The 23284-nt window shown below is 43.6% G+C and overlaps 1 protein-coding gene across 1 annotated transcript in view; it reads left to right on the top strand.

Annotated features, from left to right (window-relative positions):
* fanca (FA complementation group A) overlaps positions 1-23284 on the top strand; it is a 106677-nt gene that overhangs the window by 56617 nt on the left and 26776 nt on the right. Inside the window, exons 24-34 of the mRNA XM_078210729.1 lie at positions 1858-1928; positions 4078-4177; positions 4698-4897; positions 8236-8332; positions 10333-10503; positions 11301-11374; positions 12322-12450; positions 13140-13230; positions 14123-14292; positions 19092-19197; positions 23128-23187. Coding sequence (XP_078066855.1) covers positions 1858-1928; positions 4078-4177; positions 4698-4897; positions 8236-8332; positions 10333-10503; positions 11301-11374; positions 12322-12450; positions 13140-13230; positions 14123-14292; positions 19092-19197; positions 23128-23187 — 1269 coding nt within the window. The remainder of the gene's footprint in view (positions 1-1857; positions 1929-4077; positions 4178-4697; positions 4898-8235; positions 8333-10332; positions 10504-11300; positions 11375-12321; positions 12451-13139; positions 13231-14122; positions 14293-19091; positions 19198-23127; positions 23188-23284) is intronic.

Raw genomic sequence — 23284 nt, 5'->3', positions numbered from 1 at the left:
CACCCCCTCTCCCCCCTCCCCCTTTCCCACCAGACAACGATCTGGCCTCCCTCTGCCCTTCCCCAGATTTCCACTCCATCTGATGAAGAAGCAGCGCTCCGAAAGCTAGTGGCTTTTGCTACCAAATAAACCTGTTGAACTTTAACCTGGGGTTGTTAGACTCCTTACTGTGTTTACCCCAGTCCAACGCCGGCATCTCCACGTCATCCCCTTCCCCCACCAGACAATGATCTGGCCCCCCCCCCCTGCCCCCCGCCCCCCCCCCCCCCCAAACCAGAGATACATCTGAGCCACCTCCTCCCCCCTCACCAGAGAATGATCGGACCCGCCTCCCTCCCCCCAGCCCCCCCGATTTGAGTCAGAGAGCCGTTGAAGCTCTGAACTTACCTCTTCAGAAGTTGGAGTGCCCGAAACAGACCTTTGTCGAGCATGTCTGTTTCACGCTGAATCTGGACACGCGATGGTAACGGGGGAAATGCTGATAAAGTTGGGCGGGCAGCCCATTAATTCCATTTAAATGCATGCAACCGTTTCGGGCGCGATTCGGATCGCGGCCATTTTCGGGCCTTTTTAAAGTGGGCATCTGCGCGGACGTGGGTGCGGATCGCGCTAATTGCCTCACGCCCGACTTTACCAAGTTTTCGTGCCCAAAAACGGGCGTGACGCAATGGTAAAATCCAGCCCCAGTATCTCTGAGCATTTCAATGCATATTGAATCTTCTCTCGTTATGGCAATCCATATAACCATACTGTGCATCAAAAATAGCTGCCCAGCTATTTTCAGACTTCGCCATTTTGAGTGACTGGGCGGAGATTTTTGGGAGTTTTTAAACGGCCTTTATTACAAGATATAGAAAAGGATCTGGTGCTCCAGCTGGGGATGCATCAGGGAGCCCGGAATAAAGCATTACACGCACAGTTATACTCTCAGATTCAGTTACAAGGAGTTAGCATACACCAATCAAAGGTGTGCTTCTGTTCAGAAATAATCTATGATCCTAGGGAAGGGGAATTAAAAACTCGAGGGCATAGGTTTAAGGTGAATGGGAAAGATTGAAAAGGGACCTGAGGGGCAACTTCTTCACACAGAGAGTGGTGCGTGGGTGGAATGAGCTGCCAGAGAAAGTGGTTCAGGCAACGTTTAAAAAGCATTTGGATAAATACAAGGATGGGAAAGGATTAGAGGGATATGGGCCAAACATGGGCAATTAGGACTAGCTGAGAGGGCACCATGGTTGGCATGGACCGGTTGGGCCAAAGGATCTGTTTCCGTGTTGCAATGCTCTATGACTCTATATCTGCTCACAGCTAATAGTTAGGATTACATAATGTATAACATATGAGTGTTTGTCCAATTAAAATTTGTTACGCCTATTTAAATATAATATCATCAAGTGTGTATTTTTTCTACTTGCCTACCAACTTCCAGATATGAGTATGATAGATACATGTTTGACCAGTGGTGTATCAGCCTCCCTTGCCTATTGTTCCTTGTTTTTGCAGACATACACATTTGCAGCTGCATAATGGTCAATAAGATTTTTGTGTGCGTGCTGTATGACTACAGCCTTCCTTGTAATCATGGTCCCTTTAACTGTTATCTGGAGGCCGCCTGGTACCAAGTCATCTGGTTCCTCAGAGCTTCTCTGTCTTTGCAGTCTTTGAAAAATTAGCAGTTAGCAGCTTATGTGATTTTTAACCCTTTCATGCGGTGAGGTCAAGATGCTTGCTATTTCTGCAGTCATAAGGTGACAGACATAGTTGTTGTAATTTGTGCTACTAACAGCTGCAAAGACAGCTCTGGGAGGGAGATAATCTGTTTCAGGCTGTGCTGTAACTATGTGTTTGCACTTGTAGGTCAGAGATCTTCTGTTGAAGAGCTTTTGTCAGGCATTCCTTATAGCAACAAACTCCAACCCAGCACAGAGGTAAGACACTGCTGTGAAGTAAGCAGCAATGAGCACTGGTTAATTCAAAGACCAGGACAATGCCTCTTCTGTTATCATGAGTATCAAAATTAACCTGCTGCTAAATGTGCTGGAAAGTAGCAAAAGGCCTAAACCTGTTTGCTCCATAGTGCTATTGTCCAGAGTAAACATCTGTTGTATCTTACTGAAAACTATTATTTTTTTAAAAAGCATATTCTTGTGTAGAGACTTTTAAAAAAAGGTTCAAATATAATTAGTTTGAAACATCAGTTCTGTAGCTGTGAGGATGAACAGTGCCAGGTTCCAAGCAAATGTCTTGTTTACTGTAATTTGTTAATGGAGTTTGATTCCTTTACTTTCCTGTTGACTTCCTCCATACACCCCCCTCCCTCCATACACTTCCTCCATACGCCCCCGCCCCCCTCCCCCAAGCCTAGATTAAGCACATTTTTCTAGCCCAGAAGGCACCAGTTTCTGGGATATCTGTGTTACTCTCACCAGCTGCCAGAAAGCATTTTAACCAGTCTGTGCAATTTAGTGAGCGTGGTTTAGTGGTGTCACCACTCTCGTCTCAATCAGAAAGTCGTGGCTTCAAGTTCAATCCCTGAGCACAGAACCTGGGCTGATGCTCCAGCGCAATATCGAGGGAGTGACAGGCTGTTAGGGAGCAATCTTACCAGCTCATCCTGCCAGTCGATTGGCGTGGCAAGCCGGTAAGATCGGGTGAAGGGTGAAAAAATCTAGTTTGTGCCTGGTTTTATGCCTGTCACAATCTTACCGGTGCTGTTTTGCCAATGAAATTGGCCTCACGTTAAGGGCACAAAGCCGATTTAAATATTTATTACTTAATTTAAATATCATTAGTCAGTGGTGGGGCTGGGCAGTGCCCATGGCATCCTGACAGTGCATTCCTGACACCATGGCACTGTCCACCGTGGGGGGGGTGGGGTTGGGGGAAAAGACAGGAGATCTTCCAGCACACTGAATACGTGTACACAGTAACTGGGAAATCAGGGCACTTACGCAGTGGCGTCCCTCGAGCTCAGCAGCTGGTTTTCCAGTGAGATTAAGCTCCGCCCCACCCTCTACTGGCGAGAATCGCATCCTGGCACTTCTTTTTTGACTAAGTGCCATAAGATTGCATTTCTGAACTCGCCGAAAAAACAAGTCTGAAACTCTCCCGTTTTCTTGCTCATTCAGCACTTGGAATTTTTTTGGTAAGATCGCCCTCTAAGTCTTTCAGATGAGATGTTAAACTGAGGCTCCATCAGCCTCCTCAGAACATTACAAAAGACATTATTTTGAACCAGAGCAGGGGAGTTCTCCCCAGTATCCTGCTCAATATTTATTCATTGACTAATTCCACTAAAGCAGCTAATAATTTAGTCATTAAGTTACTGTGTGCAAATTGGCGGCTGTGTTTCAAACTGAGTTCACACCTCCAATGGGTTGTAAACCTCAATGAGCAGAGAAAGACCAGCAGAAATTCTATTGCCATTACCCATTATTATCTATTGTCCTCGTGTGTATTGTACAGTACTGCAGTTTTCATTCCAAGTCATAAATATTCTATACTTAGTGCTACATACTGAAGAGGTAAAAAGAAAAAAATCTACAAATGCTGTGAGTGTGAAATAAAAATACAATATTTTGGGGACACACAATGGATACATCAGCTTCTGAAAAGGGGTTAATGTTTTGAGTTAATTATCTAAGTTTAATGTTTATTTATTAGTGTCACAAGTCGGCTTACATCAACACTGCAATGAAGTTACTGTGAAAACCCCCAGTCGCCACACTCCGGCGCCTGTTCGGGTTACACTGAGGGAGAATTTAGCATGGCCACTGGACCTAACCAGCACGTCCTTTTGACTGTGGGAGGAAACCGGAGCACCCGGAGGAAATCCACGCAGACACAGGGGAAAATGAGCAGGCTCCGCACAGACAAGTGACCAAGCCAAGAATTGAACCCGGGTCCCTGGCACTGTGAGGCAGCAGTGCTAACCACTGTGCCACCGTGCCAACGTCAAAAAGAGTTGTTCCATTGGGTTCCAACCAAAACAATCTCACATATCATTTGTCAGACACTGCTATCTTTAGTGCTGCCTTTTGTACATATTAGGTCGGTGTATCTGTTTTGTTTTTATAGACAAGGTGAATGGGCCTCTCTGTTTGTGAAAATGCTGTGTGGTCACCAAAGATTTTTACATGCAATGCTTGCACGAGTCCTGCATCTGACCAGTAACCAGGTAAGAGAACAGCACTTTGCCTGCATCAGCAGGGTTCTGAAGTATTAAGAAAGGAGAATTGTTGGAGGTGGCAATGGGACATTCCCTTACTTAATATACCAGCAAATTCACAAAGTGCAGACCTCCAGGTAGTTAGGAATATCAAAGTAAAGAATCATAGAATATTATTATTTAAATAAATATTTAATGACTTCTATCAGAGAAATGCAAGAGTTTGATTTCTAATTGATTTTCCGGCCACACTCGCCACAAGGCCGAAAAACCCCACCCGAGGTCAACGGACCTTTGCATGGTCCGCTCTCGACTGCTACGATTCCCGTGGCGGGCAGGATGGAAAATTCCACCCAAAATGTCCCTTGTGGCTGCTTAAAGTAATCTGTTGGCTACTAACTCATGTTCAGACTGCAGAACTTAATCTAATAGGAATTAACATAAATATCCTAATTATCTTCTTATTCAACCTTGGAATTTTCGCGATGTTTTTTGCACAATTAAAGTCTGTGCATTTGTTATTTTTAAGGGTCCTTCGCTTGCTGATGTCCATGTTTTAGGACTGGCTGCTTTCACAGTTCACATACACATCTCGAAGATCTCTCTATCACCGATGAACTCCAGTGTACATTTAGCAGAGCTCACTAGTGAAGAACGAGTTTCCTTTGCTGAATACCTAACCCAGTTCCTAACCTGTGGGACGAGAGAATTTTCAACATTCTGTATGAGGTAAGTGGAGAACGTGTATTGTCTGGGGGCAGGCCTGGTTTAAAGGGGTTAACACAGTAAGAAGTTTAACAACACCAGGTTAAAGTCCAACAGGTTTATTTGGTAGCAAAAGCCACACAAGCTTTCGAGGCTCTAAGCCCCTTCTTCAGGTGAGTGGGAATTCTGTTCACAAACAGAACTTATAAAGACACAGACTCAATTTACATGAATAATGGTTGGAATGCGAATACTTACAACTAATCCAGTCTTTAAGAAACAAAACAATGGGAGTGGAGAGAGCATCAAGACAGGCTAAAAAGATGTGTATTGTCTTGTCTGGAGACAATACACATCTTTTTAGCCTGTCTTGATGCTCTCTCCACTCCCATTGTTTTGTTTCTTAAAGACTGGATTAGTTGTAAGTATTCGCATTCCAACCATTATTCATGTAAATTGAGTCTGTGTCTTTATAAGTTCTGTTTGTGAACAGAATTCCCACTCACCTGAAGAAGGGGCTTAGAGCCTCGAAAGCTTGTGTGGCTTTTGCTACCAAATAAACCTGTTGGACTTTAACCTGGTGTTGTTAAACTTCTTACTGTGTTTACCCCAGTCCAACGCCGGCATCTCCACATCATTAAAGGGGTTAAGCATAAAAATCAACGCAAGAGACGCGCGTGGCCATGAAAAGTAGGAAATGTAAATTTTCAGTGGGAATAACAGAGATATTGATGGGCTGGCACTAACACCATCTTCATAGCAAAACATACAACCTATCAATCAAAAACGAAGCTTTTAATGTTATCAGAGAGAGCATTCTTGGCAGAACCGACCATACTTCATAGCCATGCTGGAATAGCTCGGCTAAACACTGATAACTACCCGGAAAAGCATAAAATTGCCCTGATTTCCCCTCACCGAAATGAGGAGAAATCCAATCTAGCCAATTCCCATCCCAATCCATCATCAGTAATGTGATGGAAGGTGTTACTGACAGGGCCACCCAGTGCCGTTTGCTCACTATAGACCTGCTCAGTTTTGCCAGGACCACTTGGTTGCAGAATTCTTCACAGCCTTGGTCCAAAAAAGGCTGAATGCCAGCGGTGAGGTGAGAGCGACTGCCCTTCACATCAAGGCAGCATTGACTGAGCATGTCACTGAGGAACCTGAATGAAATTTGAAGTCAGCGGGAACTTGGAAAAGCTCCCCAGGGATTGGAGTCATATGTTACATCGAGGAAGATGCTGCGATTATTGGAGACAAAATATTTTAAGCCCCAGCACTTTGTTGAAGGGGTTCTTTTTTTTCTTCAAATTTTTATTCGATCTCCAAAACCAAATTAAAATTGAATTCAATTAATGGTCCCACAAAGAAAGACAAACAGGATCCAAGCTGACAGGATGACCCTATCTTGGGCTTGATCCGACGCTTCATCTTAGCCAAAAGGCCAAGATGGCTTTGAAAAGTTGTCAGGTGACTCCTCGCTTGAACTTTATTGGCTACCCTGATCATTGACTCTCGCCTAGCATGGAAGATCAACCTGCCTGATCATTGACTCTCCCCTGCCGGGTGACTCCGTTATGTGTTTCGCAGTTGTTCCTTTCCTTTGGGGCATTGTCCCAGCTCTAACTGTTTTTAGCTGCTTCATTATTCAATGATTTCCCTCCATCATAAAGTCAAAAGTGGGGATTTCTGGTGATTATTGCACAGTTCCATTCACTACTCTTCAGATAATGTAGAAGCTTGGTCAAAGAGATGGGCTTAAGGAGCGTCTTAAAAGAGGAAAGCGAGGTGGAGGAGTATTCCTTCCAGTGCTTAGGGCTTTGACAGCTGAAGCAGGAGCTACAAGATCAGAAGCAAAACTTTGAGGATTGAGCTGATGAAGAAAATTGTATATCCTGGCATTTTATTCCTTGAAAAAGACAAAAGGGCAGTTTGCTCAAAGATTTTTCAGTGTGCGTTTAAAAAATGATGGCTTTATCATTGCTGTTAAGTGGTGATCTAGATCTAGGGTGGCACAGTGGTTAGCACTGCTGCCTCACAGCGCCAGGGACCCGGGTTCAATTCTGGCCTTGGGTGACTGTGTGGAGTTTGCATCTTCTCCCCATGTCTGCGTGGGTTTTCTCCAGGTGCTCTGGTTTCCTGCTACAGTTCAAAGATGTGCAGGTTAGGTGGATTGGCCATGTTAAGTTGTCCCTTAGTGTCCCAAGATGTCTAGGTTAGATGGATTAATCATGGGAAATGTGTGGGGTTACGAGGAGAGGGCCAGGATAAAATACTCTGTCAGAGAGTCGGTGCAGGTTCGATGAGCCGAATGACCTCTTCTGCACAGTAGGGATTCTATGAAGTTAGTACCCGAATGGAACCTTTGTGGAGGATAGGGTCTTTCCACACTTGGGTTTACACCACACATGAAATATTAACTCTACAGTTTTACTGTTCAAAAAAAAAAGCAAGGAATCCCCAGAACACTTTTAAAACTGGCCTGTTTTTGATTTAGATGTTTGAAGGCTGTTCCAGTCGGTGAATAACTTGACATTTTCACTACAGAGGGGGCTGCAGTTGCTGTCTGTAGCTGTGTGATAAAACAGTCTCCTAAGCAGCAAGATTGCAGCTGACTGTATAAATGAGCACTGGCTGTAGGTGATGTTGTGGCTGGCTTCACATTGGTAGCTGCCGTATAAATGCATCATCAGGTGCACAGGGTTCAAGGAGCAAGGACAAAGATTCATAATGGAGAACTCCAGAAAAGGGACACAGCGGGGAGAATTTGCTTCAAAAGAAAATGATTGACACATGAGACACATTGTCAGTGCCAGTGGTTGAACAGGAGCGAGTGGGTTTAACGGAAGCAGACAGGTTTTCGAGGTACAAAAAGAATGCTTGTTATTCATGGAGTTATAGAACCCCTACAGTGCAGAAGGAGGCCATTCATCCCATCGAGTCTGCAACGGCTCTCTGACAGTTTCTTACCCATGCCCTCTTCCCCGCCCCATCCCTGTAACCCCACACATTGACCATGGTCAATCCACCTAACCTGCACATCTTTGGCTTCAGTTTTTAAATAATGGAGATACCTGACAGGAAAGGAAGGATGTGCAGACTAACCCACATTTTAACTATTAGGAAAAGTTGCCATATGTTTGCAATTGCACTGTGTATTCAATTATAAAATATTGGCTACATTGCTGTATGAATTAGCATTTGATTTCAATCCAGGCTGAAAAGTATTAGTGTTTCAGGAATAATTCCTTTCTGTTAGTTTGAAAATCATATAAAGCTGTATATATAATCTGTGTGTACCTACTGTTTGGGGATATGACCCACTATAGTAGTTTAATATTGCCCCTTTACTCTGACAGGTTTTGTACAGCAGCTGTTGCTTATGCAGTCTGCTTATCCACCTCATCATCAATCGATATTATAAAGCAGTTTGTTCCTTCTGGGTTCATGCAAAAGGTGAAGTATTTTGGGAGCAAGTATGTAGCTGTACTCAGTCCTTTGATTTACTTTACAAGTTAGTAACTGCCTTCCTCTGCTTTGGATGTGACTTTGTTTATCATTTTAATGGGAACAATTGGAATGAGATAAAAATGTTGTATTGTCTTAACCAGAGTCCTAACACCTGATCTTTGCCATGGCTAGTTAGAAACGCAGGAGGAGGCCATTCAGCCCCTCAAGCCTTTTCCGCCATTCATTATGATCATGACTGATCATCCAACTCAATAGCCTGATCCCGCCTTCCCTTCATATCCTCTGATCCGCTTTGCCCCAAATGCTATATCTAACTGCTTCTTGAAAACATTCAATGTTTCAGCGTCAACTACTTGCTGTGGTAGTGAATTCCACAGGCTGGCCACTCTCTGGGTGAAGAAATTTCCCCTCATCTTTGTCCTAAACCATCTACCCTGTATCGTCAGACTGTGACCCCTGATTCTGACACCCCAACCATTGGGAACATCCTTGTTGCATCTACCCTGTCTAGTCTTGATAGAATTTTATAGTTTCTATGTGATTCCCCTCATTCTTTTGAACTCCAGTGAATATAATCCTAAACAACTCAATCTCTCCTCATAGGTCAGTCCAGCCATCCCAAGAATCAGTCTGGTAAACTTCTCTGTGCTCCCTCTAGAGCAAGAACCTTCTTCCTCCGATAAGGAGGCCAAAACTGCATACAGTTTTCCAGGTGTGGCCTCACCAAGGCCCTGAATAACTGCATCAAGGCATCCCTGCTCCTGTACTCAAATCCTCTCGCTATGAAGGCCAAAATTGCCTTTTTTTACTGCCTGCTGTACCTGCATGCTTATCTTCAGTGACTGATGTACAAGAACACCCAGGTTTCGTTGCACATTCCCCTCTCCTAATTTATGGCTATTCAGATAGTAATCTGCCGTCCAATTTTTGCTACCTAAGTAGATAACCTCACATTTATCCAAATTATACTGCACCTGCCAATCACTCACTCAACTTGTCCAAATCCACTGAAGGATCTCTGCATCCTCCTCACAGCTCACCCTCCCAGCCAGCCTTGTGTCATCTGCAAATGTGGCGATATTACATTTAGTTCCCTTATCTAAATCATTAATATATAATGTGAACAGTTGCAGTCCCAGCATTGATCCCTGCAGTACCCCACTGGTCACTGCTCGCCATTTGGAAAATGACCCATTTATTCCTACTTTGTTTCCTGTCTACCAACCAGTTTTCTATCCATTTCAATACACTACCCCAATCCTATGCACTCTAATTTTACACGCTAATCACTTATGTGGGATTTTGTCGAAAGTCTTGTGAAAGTTCAAGTAAACCACATCCACTGGCTCCCCCTCATCAGCTCTACTAGTTGGGGAGGTGATGGCCTTGTGGTATTATCGCTAGACTATTATCCAGAAAACTGGACCATTGCAGATGGTGGAATTTGAATTCAATAATTAAGAACTTACTGATGACCATGAAACCATTGTTGATTGTTGGAAAAACCCATCTGGTTCACTGATGTCCTTTACGGAAGGAAATCTGCCATCCTTACCCGGTCTGGCTCCAGATGTGACTCCAGATCCACAGCAATGTGGTTGACTCTCAACTGCCCTCCAAGGGCAACTAAATGCTGGCCAGCCAGCGACACCCATGTCCTACGAATGAATAAAAAAAAGTTACATCTTCGAAGAATTCCAGTAGATTTGTCAAGCATGACATGTTTCTACATTCAATTAGCAGGACCATACGCCCTTCCTATGTGTAAATGCTGAATCTTTGGTGTATAATGAAGCTTATGGAAATACAGGGCAACTTGGACAGCAAGTTCCAAATGTTTGTGTTTGACGGCACATGCAGACACACAAAGTTGTTGTCCGATTTACTTCAGAATAATGGTGAATGTTGATATCCTCACCATTATTCCTATTGTAAAATCTGGGTCACCTATTCATGACAAAGTTGTTTACTTTTCTGGTTTTTAGCTACAGTACATAATTCCACGACTGATTCCAGAGGCCCAGCAAGAAGAGGGAGAAGTAGTGGATCCTAAGTGGAATAATCTTCTAGATCTTCCTATAAACTGGACCACTGCCGCTCTTTCAGTATTTAGACACCGTACATTCAAGGAACTTGCCAGGGTGAAAGGCCTCCAGGTAACTGAATATGTTGCTCTCCAGACTGAATTTGTTTGGAGATATTGACCGGAATTCTCCAATGTTACTGTTGCCAGCGAGAATGGAGAATTTGGCGCTCTGCCAAATCTCCATTCACTGCAGCAGGACTGGAGAATCACAGCCATGGGCGAGGTTGGAGAATTCTGGCCTTCGGATTGATGGGAAAGAAAGCCTTGATCAACATTCATTTGTAGATAAAAATTTTAAATTGGAAATATGCAGGAGTTTAAATTGGTTTTTGGCAGTAGTGTAAAGCAAGTGATAGCAAACATTATATTCCTTTACATCAAAACTAACAAGAAAGTACAATGACTGTGCACCCTTTGTATATGTTAATATTATCTATATAAATATAAGCTCTATACAAGTTATACTTTTAACCCTTCAGACCAAGACTATTTAATTGCCCAAGGTGTCATGTCATGTATGCACTATTATCACATGTTACTGTACTATTGAGCAAAGTGAACTCTTGAGAAAATGTAACGAATAATATAGATGGAAGAAAGTTCAATCAACTTCAGAAAATGATAAAAGGACAGAAGCTCCTCAGTTACGTGACTAAAACAATACTTTGAATGTGTTTCTAGATTAATGTACTGCTGATCAAATTAATCATTGTTCAACATGTCCAATAAATGTTAAGTTCAGAATATAGTGTACATGCATGTATAAAATATATATATTGTTATATATTAAGATGGTAGATGTATAAAATAGAGCTTAAAAGGAAAAATCCTACTCAACTCTTTCGACCATTCCCTCTCCTTTTCTAGTTAACGTTCCATGATTGGTTGATGTCTGAACTGGCCGTCCAACCAGACAAAGATCTACTATCTGACCTAGACAGGTAACTTTCCTCATTGACTCTAAAATAAACTCCGAGGATTCTTTCTGACCTCCCAGTATGTTGAATAACAAATAGCTGAATTGATACCAATTGTAAAACTAAATAAAACAAAAACAACACAGACATGGAATTTGTCCCTGCCAATGGTTTAAAATGGACAGGACTGGATCTGCTATCTTGCTGTGCAGTGTCTGATATTTCATTCTTTTGATTCCAATGGAACTGAGTGTCAGGCGCTGTGTATATCCAACCCCATGGAACGGAGTGTCAGGCACTGTGTATATCCGACCCCATGGAACTGAGTGTCAGGCACTGTGTATATCCAACCCCATGGAACGGAGTGTCAGGCACTGTGTATATCCGACCCCATGGAACTGAGTGTCAAGCACTGTGTATATCCGACCCCATGGAACTGAGTGTCAGGCTCTGTGTATATCCAACCCCATGGAACTGAGTGTCAGGCTCTGTGTATATCCAACCCCATGGAACTGAGTGTCAGGCGCTGTGTATATCCAATCCCATGGAACTGAGTGTCAGGCACTGTGTATATTTGATCCCATGGAACTGAGTGTCAGGCACTGCGTGTATCCAATTCCATACCGCTTATGTTGTCCTATCAGCCAAAATGAATTTCTATACCCATGTGTCTTGGAGAAGAGTTGACTGTTTAAAGAGTGCAGTGATAGTCTCCACCTAAACTTAATGAATGACCACGTTTTAACCTCCAATAGAGTATTTTATGATTTTTTAAAATCAGTGGTTTCAAAGATATCTCTTCAAAAGAAAATCCACATGGTGCTTGTTTTTAATGCCTTATTTTACCTAGATCAATGGATCTTAAATGTCACTCTCTTCTAGGCTGCAAATAATTAAAGGCTAAACTAAATCTGTTAAATACTGATTTGAATAAGGTTGTAATTGTGAGCTGTTCTATGCTTCAATTATAGGCAAGATTATCAGCATTGGGCCTGTTACCAACACTACCTGCCGTCTCCCCTTTGTGCAGGAGGATGTGGAGGGGATTTAGTGACAGCTTGCAGGATTATTGTCAATGCGTTAATGGATTTCAGTAAAAGGTATGTTTTTGACACATTTGTGTAGTGATGGTTCTGCATTCACAAGATGGCTTCACTAAAAGCGGTCACATCCTTTCCTCTTTTAAATTCTCCCTCCAAAAGTTTGACCTACAGACCAACCTTCATTGTCAAGTGTCACTGTTACTGTTGTCACTGTTGGGGTTAGGGTTGGGCTGTTCTACCTGTTGATATTGTTCTGTGGTACACTCCAGTTGGCTCCGCCTACCTGGAGGAGTATAAAGGTCACTGCACTGCTCCCCCCCAAGGTTCAAGGGTTAATGTTTTAGAACAGAGCAAAATACTGCGGCTGCTGGAAATCTGGAATAAAAACAGAAAGTGCTGGAAATGCTCAGCAGGGCCAGCAGCATCTGAGGAGAGAGGAACAGAATTGACATTTCAGGTCAATGACCTTTCTTCAGAATGCAGTTGCCATCAGGGGGGGTCAAAGAGGAAACTCCTGGAATCTTTTCTTCCCTGTATCCGATCCAAGAAAGTTTTTAATTGATTTATGAGAGGGAACAGATAGGAAAAGGTTCACAAGTCTGCACCATCCGCCCATGTCGGAACTGGGCTATATGACTTTTGCAACTCCCCACCCGTCAATCTCCTGGAAAAGGAATAACAGATCTTGAAAAATGTTTGGAAGCAGGATGTTTTTCTCATTACTAATTATAGTTCATTAATTCCAGAACGAAGGTGCAGTATTGCAAAGAGTCTGACTGTTCACAGCTTCCTTCATTCAGTAGATCATGCTATGAGGGTATTATCTGTCGACTGCAGGTAATGCATCACTTTGTGTGTTATGTTATATGTTCGTGCAGATGTTCCCACAAAATACACACTGGTGATCAATTTAAATTCAATTGTCGTTCAGAACAATTCTAAAATGGTAGTCATGATGTGGAGATGCCGGTGTTGGACTGGGGTAAACACAGTAAGAAGTCTCACAACACCAGGTTAAAGTCCAACAGGTTTATTTGGAATCACGAGCTTTCGAAGTGCTGCTCCTTCATCAGGTGAGTGGAGAGTTGGGTTCACAAACAGGGCATATATAGACCCAGACTCAATTGCAAGATAATGGTTCGCATTCCAACCATAAATAAGACTCTCATTCCAATCATTATCTTGTAATTGAGTCTATGTCTATATATGCCCTGTTTGCGAACCCAACTCTCCACTCACCTGATGAAGGAGCAGCGCTCCAAAAGCTCGTGCCACCAAGTAAATTTGTTGGACTTTAACCTGGTGTTGTGAGACTTCTTAAAATGTAATCAAATACCTTATTTTTAATTGCCTTATTAAATGTAGTGTTATATGTATTGTTTGTTGCTGAAGTAACTTCTAGTTGTGTGGTTCATTCACTTTTTAGGTAAGGGGTCCAGGCCCCTCACCCCGAGCCCTGAACGTTATACATTAAATGGCTGGATTGAAGCCAAAGATTGAATGGGTTGGGCTTGAAATGAATGTACTCGGGGCTTCTCAAAGATAAACTGTAAAATGAGAATATATATTAACCTCAACTGTCCGCGACTTCCCACGTTTCATCAATTGATTTTCAATACTTCTTTAAAGCATGAGGCAGTAATCTGAATATGATCTTATGTCTTTATAAATTAGGCTTTTAGTATTTTTTTAATCAAATATTCGGAAGGTTTGTTTTAATTGATTACAGGAGATGGTGTGTGATCTGGAGAAGGTATGGTCAAAGGCACTTAGTAAAAGCCCATCACTTGAAACTAGCCATTTTCCCCTGGATGTGTTTCAAGATAGAGTCGCAAAGCTGGAATTGTCAAATCTGAGCGTGGAGTTAGAGCATCAGACTGAGTTGCGAGTATTCATCAGGTAGGAATATGAAAGAAAAATACGGAAACAAAAGCAGTTGCGGAGTAGTCAATGTGAATGCTTACACTATCTTTCAGCAAATATTGGGATTGTGAGACTTTTTTTGTACTATACCAAAACGTAGCAATTATATAGCGTACAAGAAAACAAAATAAAAGATTTACTTTCTTGTATTCTGGCTGAGGCGTGCACCATTAAAGTTAAAAGAAAATAAATCTGTAGATTCCAGTGTAGCACCAATGAAAACTAGGTTCCTTTTATCCACTTCCCAATTTACTTTCCTATCTATTTTTCCAAAGGGATTTAGATAGTTTAAGTGAGTTGGCAAATGGAGTATGATGTGGGAAAATGTGAACTTGTCCACTTCAGAAGGAAGAACAGAAAAGCAGGATACTATTTAAATAAAGATTGCAGAACTCTGTGGTACAGAGGGATCTGGTTGTCCTGGTATACAAATCGCAATAGTGTACGGGTACAGCAAGTGATTAGGAAAGCAAATGGAATCTTGTTGTTTATTGCAAGGGAATGGAATACAAAAACAGGGATGTTTTGCCACAGTTATATAGGGTGTTGGAGAGACCACATCTAGAATACTGTGTACAGTTTTGAACTCCTTACTCAAGAAAGGATTTAAGAGCGTTAGAAGCTGTTGAGCATTAAACTCTTTCCTGGGATGGGGGCGTTATCTTACAAGGAAAGGTTGAGCAGGTTGGGCCTATACCCATTGGAGTTTAGAAGAATGAGAGGTGATCTTATTGAAACAAGTAAGCTTCTGAGAGGAACTGATAGGGTGGATGTTTCTCCCATGGGAGAGACTAGAACTAGGGGACATAGTTTACAAATAAGGGGAGTCCCATTTATGATGGAGATGAAGAAAAATGTTGTTCACAGAAGTTGAGAAGGTCTGTGGAATTCTCCTCCCCAGACAGCAATGCCAGCAATGGCAGGGCCATTGAATATTTTTACGGCAGAGTTAGATAGATTCTTAACTAACAAGGGATTCAAAGGGACAAAGAGGTAGAGTTGAGGCCACAAACAGATCAGTCATGATCTTATCAAATGGTGGAGCAGGCTCGAGGGGCCTATGTTCGTAAGAGGGGCCGAATGGCCAATTTCTGCTCCGAAGTCAGAAGTTCATATTTACTCTTAGCTATCCAGGGTATTCCTAATTTAAGAAAACATTTGTACTTTTTTAACCAGTTATTGCTTGCTTTGAAAATATAACGTGATTTCTTCTGACAAAGCCTGAAGATGTGTTCAATAACATTTCCTTAAATGCCCGAAACTGTACCTGCTTGATGTTTCTGTGACTCCCTGTAAGATGATCACTACTGTGCTGCTTGCTGCTCACTCAGGTCTCACTCCCTTTAGCCCATTCCTGCTAACAGTTCAGTAGCATCGCCAGACTACAGTGAAAACATTTGTTTCTTTTTAAATCTGTTGCGCTTTCTATATCTTGTTTTAAAAATCAAGGTAGAAATTGTGGAGCACAATGCTGGGCCCCATTTCTGGTGTCAGAAGTTATAAACTGCTTGAGAGTTTCTTTTATGATTTGCCTCACCAACCTCCCAATCATATCCTACAACCATGAATATCTACGCGTAGGGTAGCCAACCCTACCAGAATGGCCAGGTCTGCCCCAGAATTGGTCTCAATCTTCCATAGCCAAACAAGGCTTTCTGGGAGCATGTCAGCTCCTGGCAATGGCAGCCACCAACCAATCACAGCCCACGTCTAGGTACCACATGACCCTCCAGATGGCCAGGACCAATTGTTAGCCAATCATAGCCCACGCTTGGGTATCACCTGACCCTCCAGATGGCCAGGACCAATTGTTAAACATAGAAACATCGAAAACTACAGCACAAAACAGGCCTTCGGCCCCACAACTTGTGCCGAACATATCCCTACCTTTTAGGCCTACCTATAACCCTCCATCCTATTAAGTCCCATGTACTCATCCAGGAGTCTTTTAAAAGACCCTATTGAGTTTGCCTCCACCACCACTGACGGCAGCCGATTCTACTCGCCCACCACCCTCTGTGTGAAAAACTTCCCCCTAACATTTCCCCTGTACCTACCCCCAGCACCTTAAACCTGTGTCCTCTCGTAGCAGCAATTTCCACCCTGGGAAAAAGCCTCTGAGAGTCCACCCGATCTATGCCTCTCAACATCCTAAATACCTCCAGTAGGTCTCCTCTCATCCTACGTCTCTCCAAGGAGAAAAGACTGAGCTCCCTCAGCCTATCCTCATAAGGCTTGCCACTCAATCCAGGCAACATCCTTGTAAATCTCCTCTGCACCCTTTCAATCTTTTCCACATCCTTCCTGTAATGAGGCGACCAGAACTGAGCACAGTACTCCAAGTGGGGTCTGACGAGGGTTAAGTTTAAGTTTATTTATTAGTGTCACATTAACACTGCAATGAAGTACTGTGAAAATCCCTTAGTCGCCATCGTCTGGCACCTGTTCGGGTACACTGAGGGAGAATTTAGCATGGCTAATATACCTAACCAGAACGTCTTTCGGACTGTGGGAGGAAACCGGATTGATAGCCAATCACAGCCTGCGCTTGGGTACCAGCCGACCCTCCAGATGGCCAGGACCAATTGCTAGCCAATCACAGCTCGTGCTTCCACCTGACCTATCTTATGTCAGGGACTGGCTTTCAACCAATCACAGCCTGTGTTCAGGAACCAGCTGACCTTGTCTAGGCCAGGAACCTACTCCTCCACCCAGGGAAAGACCTGACTCAGTGTCTGCAGAGGCCACTTGGTGGAGGTATGTGGAGGGCCTACAGACCATGTGATCAGTGCTCCATTCAGTTGGTGCGATGCCCACTCTGGCTGCAGGGCTGGAGGAAAGAGTGCTGATGGTGAGCTGAGGGTAGGCTTGGCTGAGCCCGGCTGGATGCTGGCATGGTGAATTATTAATGCTATATTAATATTAATTAGTGTCGGATTGAATTGCTGTGCACTGTGATGCACTGTGGATTTCCATCCCCGAGAGCAGCTGGGAGGGGAGGGAATTGTAGAAGCTCGGTATTGTCCAGGAATTTGGTGGAGACAGGTTCACTCCCTCTCATTCAGTGTCGCACTGAATTAATGTTCGCAGTCAACAGATACGAGGCATCTGTGCGGAGTTTGTACATTCTCCTCGTGTCTGCGTGGGTTTCCTCCAGGTGCTCCGATTTCCTCCCACAGTCCGAAACATGTGTAGGTTAGGTTGTCATGATGTGGAGATGCCGGCGTTGGACTGGGGTGAACACAGTAAGAGTTTTAACAACACCAGGTTAAAGTCCAACAGGTTTATTTGGTAGCAAAAGCCATTAGCTTTCGGAGCGTTGCTCCTTCGTCAGATGGAGTGGAAATGGAGTGGGCATCGCACCAACTGAATGGAGCACTGATCACATGGTCTGTAGGCCCTTCACATACCTCCACCAAGTGGCCTTTGCAGACACGGAGTCAGGTCTTTCCCTGGGTGGAGGAGTAGGTTCCATTTCCACTCCATCTGACGAAGGAACAGTGCTCCGAAAGCTAATGGTATTTGCTACCAAATAAACCTGTTGGACTTTAACCTGGTGATGTTTAAACTCTTACTAGGTTAGGCTGGCCATGCTAAATTGCCCCTTAATGTCAGGGGATCAGAAAGATAGTGGGGAATAGGGCCTGGGTGGGATTGTGGTCGGTGCAGGCTCGATGGGCCGAATGGCCTCCTTCTGCACTGTAGGGATTCTATGAACAGCTCGATGGAGAAGCTTGGTGGGGTAGAGCCCTGAAGCTGCTTTCATCTGTATCTTTGTGGCTGTCAATCTCACATGTATTACATTGAACTGTGTAAAATATACAGCACAGAGAGAGAGGCTATTCAGCTGAACTAGTCTGTGCAGGATTTTCACGCCTGCCAACACCGCCTGGAATATGTCTAGCCAGAGTTGGCAGCCCTGACTATGCCTGTGAGGTATTGGGTGTGCTTTTTAAAATTTCAAGGCTGTTTTTGTCCCTTTAATAGTTTTCCCTGTTACCCTGAGCTGCCACTGGGATGCGTTCCCATTGCTGGATATAGAAACATAGAAAAACTACAGCACAAAACAAGCCCTTTGGCCCCACAAGTTGTGCCGAACATATCCCTACCTTTTAGGCCTACCTATAACCCTCCATCCTATTAAGTCCCATGTACTCATCCAGGAGTCTCTTAAAAGACCTTATTGAGTTTGCCTCCACCACCACTGACGGCAGCCGATTCCACTCGCCCACCACCCTCTGTGTGAAAAACTTCCCTCTAACATTTCCCCTGTACCTACCCCCCATCACCTTAAAGCTGTTTCCTCTCGTAGCAGACATTTCCACCCTGGGACAAAGCCTCTGAGAGTCCTCCCGATCTATGCCTCTCAACATCTTATACACCTCTATTAGGTCTCCTCTCATCCTTCGTCTCTCCAAGGAGAAATGATCGAGCTCCCTCAGCCTATCCTCATAAGGCATGCCACTCAATCCAGGCAACATCCTTGTAAATCTCCTCTGCACCCTTTCAATCTTTTCCACATCCTTCCTGTAATGAGGCGACCAGAACTGAGCACAGTGCTCCAAGTGGGATATGATGCAAAGATGCCAGCTAATCTCTAGGTGGTTCTTTGCACCTGAGGCTGGACAGCAAGTGTCGGCAGCTGTGGCAGGATAACAGTAGAAACGCCCGCGTTGGCACTTTACAGCAAAGTCCGTGCAATATTTTTTATTTAATGGAGGATCCATGCTGTTAGTTTCACATAACTTTTTGCCTTTTTTTTTGGGTCTGCTCAGAATTCTAGTGGCGCTTCCTCCCAGATTGCTGTTCAGGACTTGCAAAAACAGACTAAAGACAACTTTGGAATGTGAGACCTTCTTTCACTTTACAAATACGGAATTGGTAAGTGTGATGCTGGGAATTATACGGTAATGAGCTAACACTCATCAGTTATACTAACGTGCATAGATCTAAGACAGTTCATGAAGTACAACTAATGAGAGCGTGGGGCCACTGATTTAAGGTAATTGGCAACATCACGGTAGCACAGTGGTTAGCACTGCTGCCTCACAGTGCCGGGGGAATCTGGGTTCGATTCTGGCCTCGGGTAACTCTCTGCTGAGTTTGCACGTTCTCCCCATGTCTGCCTGGGTTTCCTCCGAGCTCCCAGGCCCCAAGCTGTGGGATCTCCTCCCTAAACCTCTCTGCATCTCTACCTCACTTTCCCTCTTTAAGACACGCCTTAACGTCTCTTTGACCAAGAGATCGATCTGACTTAATGGCTGGAATTTTACCGGCACGCCCGCCCCGATTCCAGGGCTAGGTGAGGCTCGGAGGACAACATTCTCCATTGGCTTTGGGCGGGATTGTACGAAACCTGGGCGGACGTGCCGGTAAAATTCCACCCAATATCTTCTTATGTTTTTTTTTGTAATTTTTTTCTTTCATGGATGTCGTTGGCAAAGCCAGTATTTGTTGCCCATTCCTAATTGCTCTTTTAGTGAGTGACGTGTTGGGCCATTTCAAAGGGAAGCCATGAGGTCATGTTGCAGCTGTACAAAACTCTGGTGCGGCCGCACTTGGAGTATTATGTACAGTTCTGGTCGCCGCATTATAGGAAGGATGTGGAAGCATTGGATAGGGTGCAGAGGAGATTTACCAGGATGTTGCCTGGTTTGGTGTGAAGGTCTTATAAGGAAAGGCTGAGGGACTTGAGGCTGTTTTTGTTAGAGAGAAGAAGGTTAAGAGGTGACTTAATAAGACCATAAGACCATAAGACATAGGAGCGGAAGTAAGGCCATTCGGCCCATCGAGTCCACTCCACCATTCAATCATGGTTGATTTCAACTCCATTTACCCGCTCTCTCCCCATAGCCCTTAATTCCTCGAGAAATCAAGAATTTATCAATTTCTGTCTTGAAGACGCTCAACGTCTCGGCCTCCACAGCCCTCTGTGGCAATGAATTCCACAGACCCACCACTCTCTGGCTGAAGAAATTTCTCCTCATCTCTGTTCTAAAGTGACTCCCTTTTATTCTAAGGCTGTGCCCCCGCGTCCTAGTCTCCCCTGTTAATGGAAACAACTTCCCTACGTCCATCCTATCTAAGCCGTTCATTATCTTGTAAGTTTCTATCAGATCTCCCCTCAACCTCCTAAACTCCAATGAATATAATCCCACGATCCTCAGACGTTCATCGTATGTCAGGCCTACCATTCCTGGGATCATCCGTGTGAATCTCCGCTGGACCCGCTCCAGTGCCAGTATGTCCTTCCTGAGGTGTGGGGCCCAAAATTGCTCACAGTACTCCAAATGGGGCCTAACCAGTGCTTTATAAAGCCTCAGAAGTACATCCCTGCTTTTGTATTCCAAGCCTCTTGAGATAAATGACAACATTACATTTGCTTTCTTAATTACGGACTCAACCTGCAAGTTTACCTTTAGAGAATCCTGGACTAGGACTCCCAAGTCCCTTTGCACTTTAGCATTATGAATTTTGTCACCGTTTAGAAAATAGTCCATGCCTCTATTCTTTTTTCCAAAGTGTACAACCTCGCACTTGCCCACGTTGAATTTCATCAGCCACTTCTTGGACCACTCTCCTAAACTGTCTAAATCTTTCTGCAGCCTCCCCACCTCCTCAATACTACCTGCCCCTCCACCTATCTTTGTATCATCGGCAAACTTGGCCAGAATGCTCCCAGTCCCGTCATCTAGATCGTTAATATATAAAGAGAACAGCTGTGGCCCCAACACTGAACCCTGCGGGACACCACTTGTCACCGGTTGCCATTCTGAGAAAGAACCTTTTATCCCAACTCTCTGCCTTCTGTCTAATAGAGGCATACAAGATGATCAGAGGATTAGCTAGGGTGGACAGTGAGAGCCTTTTTCCTCGGATGGTGATGGCTAGCACGAGGGGACATAGCTTTAAATTGAGGGGTGATAGATATAGGACAGATGTCAGAGGTAGGTTCTTTACTCAGAGAGTAGTAAGGGCGTGGAATGCCCTGCCTGCAGCAATAGTGGACTCGCCAACATTAAGGGCATTTAAATGGTCATTGGATAAGCATATGGATGATATTGGAATAGTGTAGGTTAGATGGGCTTTAGATTGGTTTCACAGGTCGGCGCAACATCGAGGGCCAAAGGGCCTGTACTGCGCTGTAATGTTCTATGTTCTAAAAGGCAGCTGTCTCTAGATTCACATGTCAACCAGACTGGGTGAGGATGGCAGATTTCCTTCCCTATAAGGGACAGTCGTGAACGAGATCGGATTTTAGGACAATCGATGATAGTTTCATGGTCATTATTACTGAGACCAGCTTTCAATCCCGGATTTATTAATTGAATTGAGATTCCACCAGCTGCCATGGTGGGATTTGAACCCGTGTCTCCCAAGAGAATTATTCAGGGCATCTGGATGACTAGTCTAGTGACGTTACCACTGTGTCACTGCCTTTGCAGTGTCATTCATACTTGTTTCCTGATGCTCCTGCAATGTACCTCGGGATACTTTATTACATTAAAGGTGCTATATAAATGCAAGTTGTTATATATTTGAACAAAAATGCTATTCGTCAGACTTTTCTTGTCCTTCAAATTGGGACATTAATTCTATCCAAGTGCAATGAATCCTGTTACGGACTCTTCTAAAGGTGTTTCCCTAAAGTCACCTGTGAACAATATATTTGTTTATGAATTGTATATTTATCCCTGGAGTGATTAATTCAATTGAAAAATAACCCACGACAAAGCTTTTTTATTCCGAAAGGAAAAAGTTGATTTATTTCACACTATTCCCCTGGAAGTTACTTAAGAAAAGATCAAGTTCCTCACATATAGACACACAAAGATTAGTTACAAATGAAGACAAAATAAGACTCATAAACATAAATCGAGTTTAGTCCATGTTTGGTGCAGGCCTGATATGTTTTGAAGTTGGGATGTTACGTTGTTTGACATGAAGTTCTTGAGCTTGTGGAGTTGTCTCTGCAGCTCTGATAACTTCCACTGTTGAATTGCCAGAGGTTGCTTTAATGGGTAAGCTTTGTAGATGGAATAAGGTTTACAGAAAAGAGAGAGGGTTCCTTGCTTCTAGTTCTGCAAGTGTGGCTCTTTTAGCTGTCTAGTTATTTACAGCAGACCATTAACCATATCTGGGTGTCACTCCCTCTCTCCCTGGATTGATGCTCTTGTCTGCTTCTCTGAAGATGTGGGTTTCCTCAGCTTCCTACTCTTTTCAATGCTTGCTGCAGGAGCTAGGATGGCTACCGTTATGATGTGACCTGTTCAAAATGCCAAGTCCTCTCCCAGGTAAGGCATTGAAGGCCCTTCTCCCACCTGGAGTTCTTGGCTTTTGTCCTGGCCAGGGCACAATTCTTGTGGTGAGGTGTCAACAAAATGTCATTATCTCCTGGACGAGACCACCCAGAATCAATCCAGGATCGCCTTTTGTCCTTTTGCAAGAGGAGACAGAGTCTGAAATCCAAAGTTCTGTCTGGTAGCTTGGAACCATTTTAAAATGTAAAGCAGTTTCTCTAAACAATTTTAATACCATAATTGCATCTTGTTATACATATAGGTGGAGTGGGACTGAGTGACATTTAAAACTTTGAAAAATCTTATTTATGGAAATGATGGTGATATTTGAATAGTGGTAATTTGTAGGATACCTTTTACAGTGGACTATTAATCTAATGCAACATGCTTTGTAGTTTTGTCAAGGATTTGTAGATTCTAGATGATGTGAGTAATGATTATGGAGTTTCTATTAACTGCCTTTGTTTCAGTTCCCACGATTTGAAGACTATTATTCTTTATCTGTTTACAGCGGAATGGCTACTCAAAGGAATTAGTGATTCCCTTTGGCATTACCTTGCACTTCTTCAGGGTAAGAAATCCACTTTTGATCATTACTGTCTTGTTCAGAATGAGGAAATGTATGCTGCACAACATAACATGCAGTGGGGAAAAAAATCATATCATTG

The sequence above is a fragment of the Mustelus asterias genome, chromosome 4, assembly GCF_964213995.1.
Source record: "Mustelus asterias chromosome 4, sMusAst1.hap1.1, whole genome shotgun sequence".
In the NCBI taxonomy this organism is placed as follows: Eukaryota; Metazoa; Chordata; class Chondrichthyes; order Carcharhiniformes; family Triakidae; genus Mustelus; species Mustelus asterias.
Note: the sequence above shows the minus strand (reverse complement) of the source record. Positions and strands in the feature narration are given on the sequence as shown.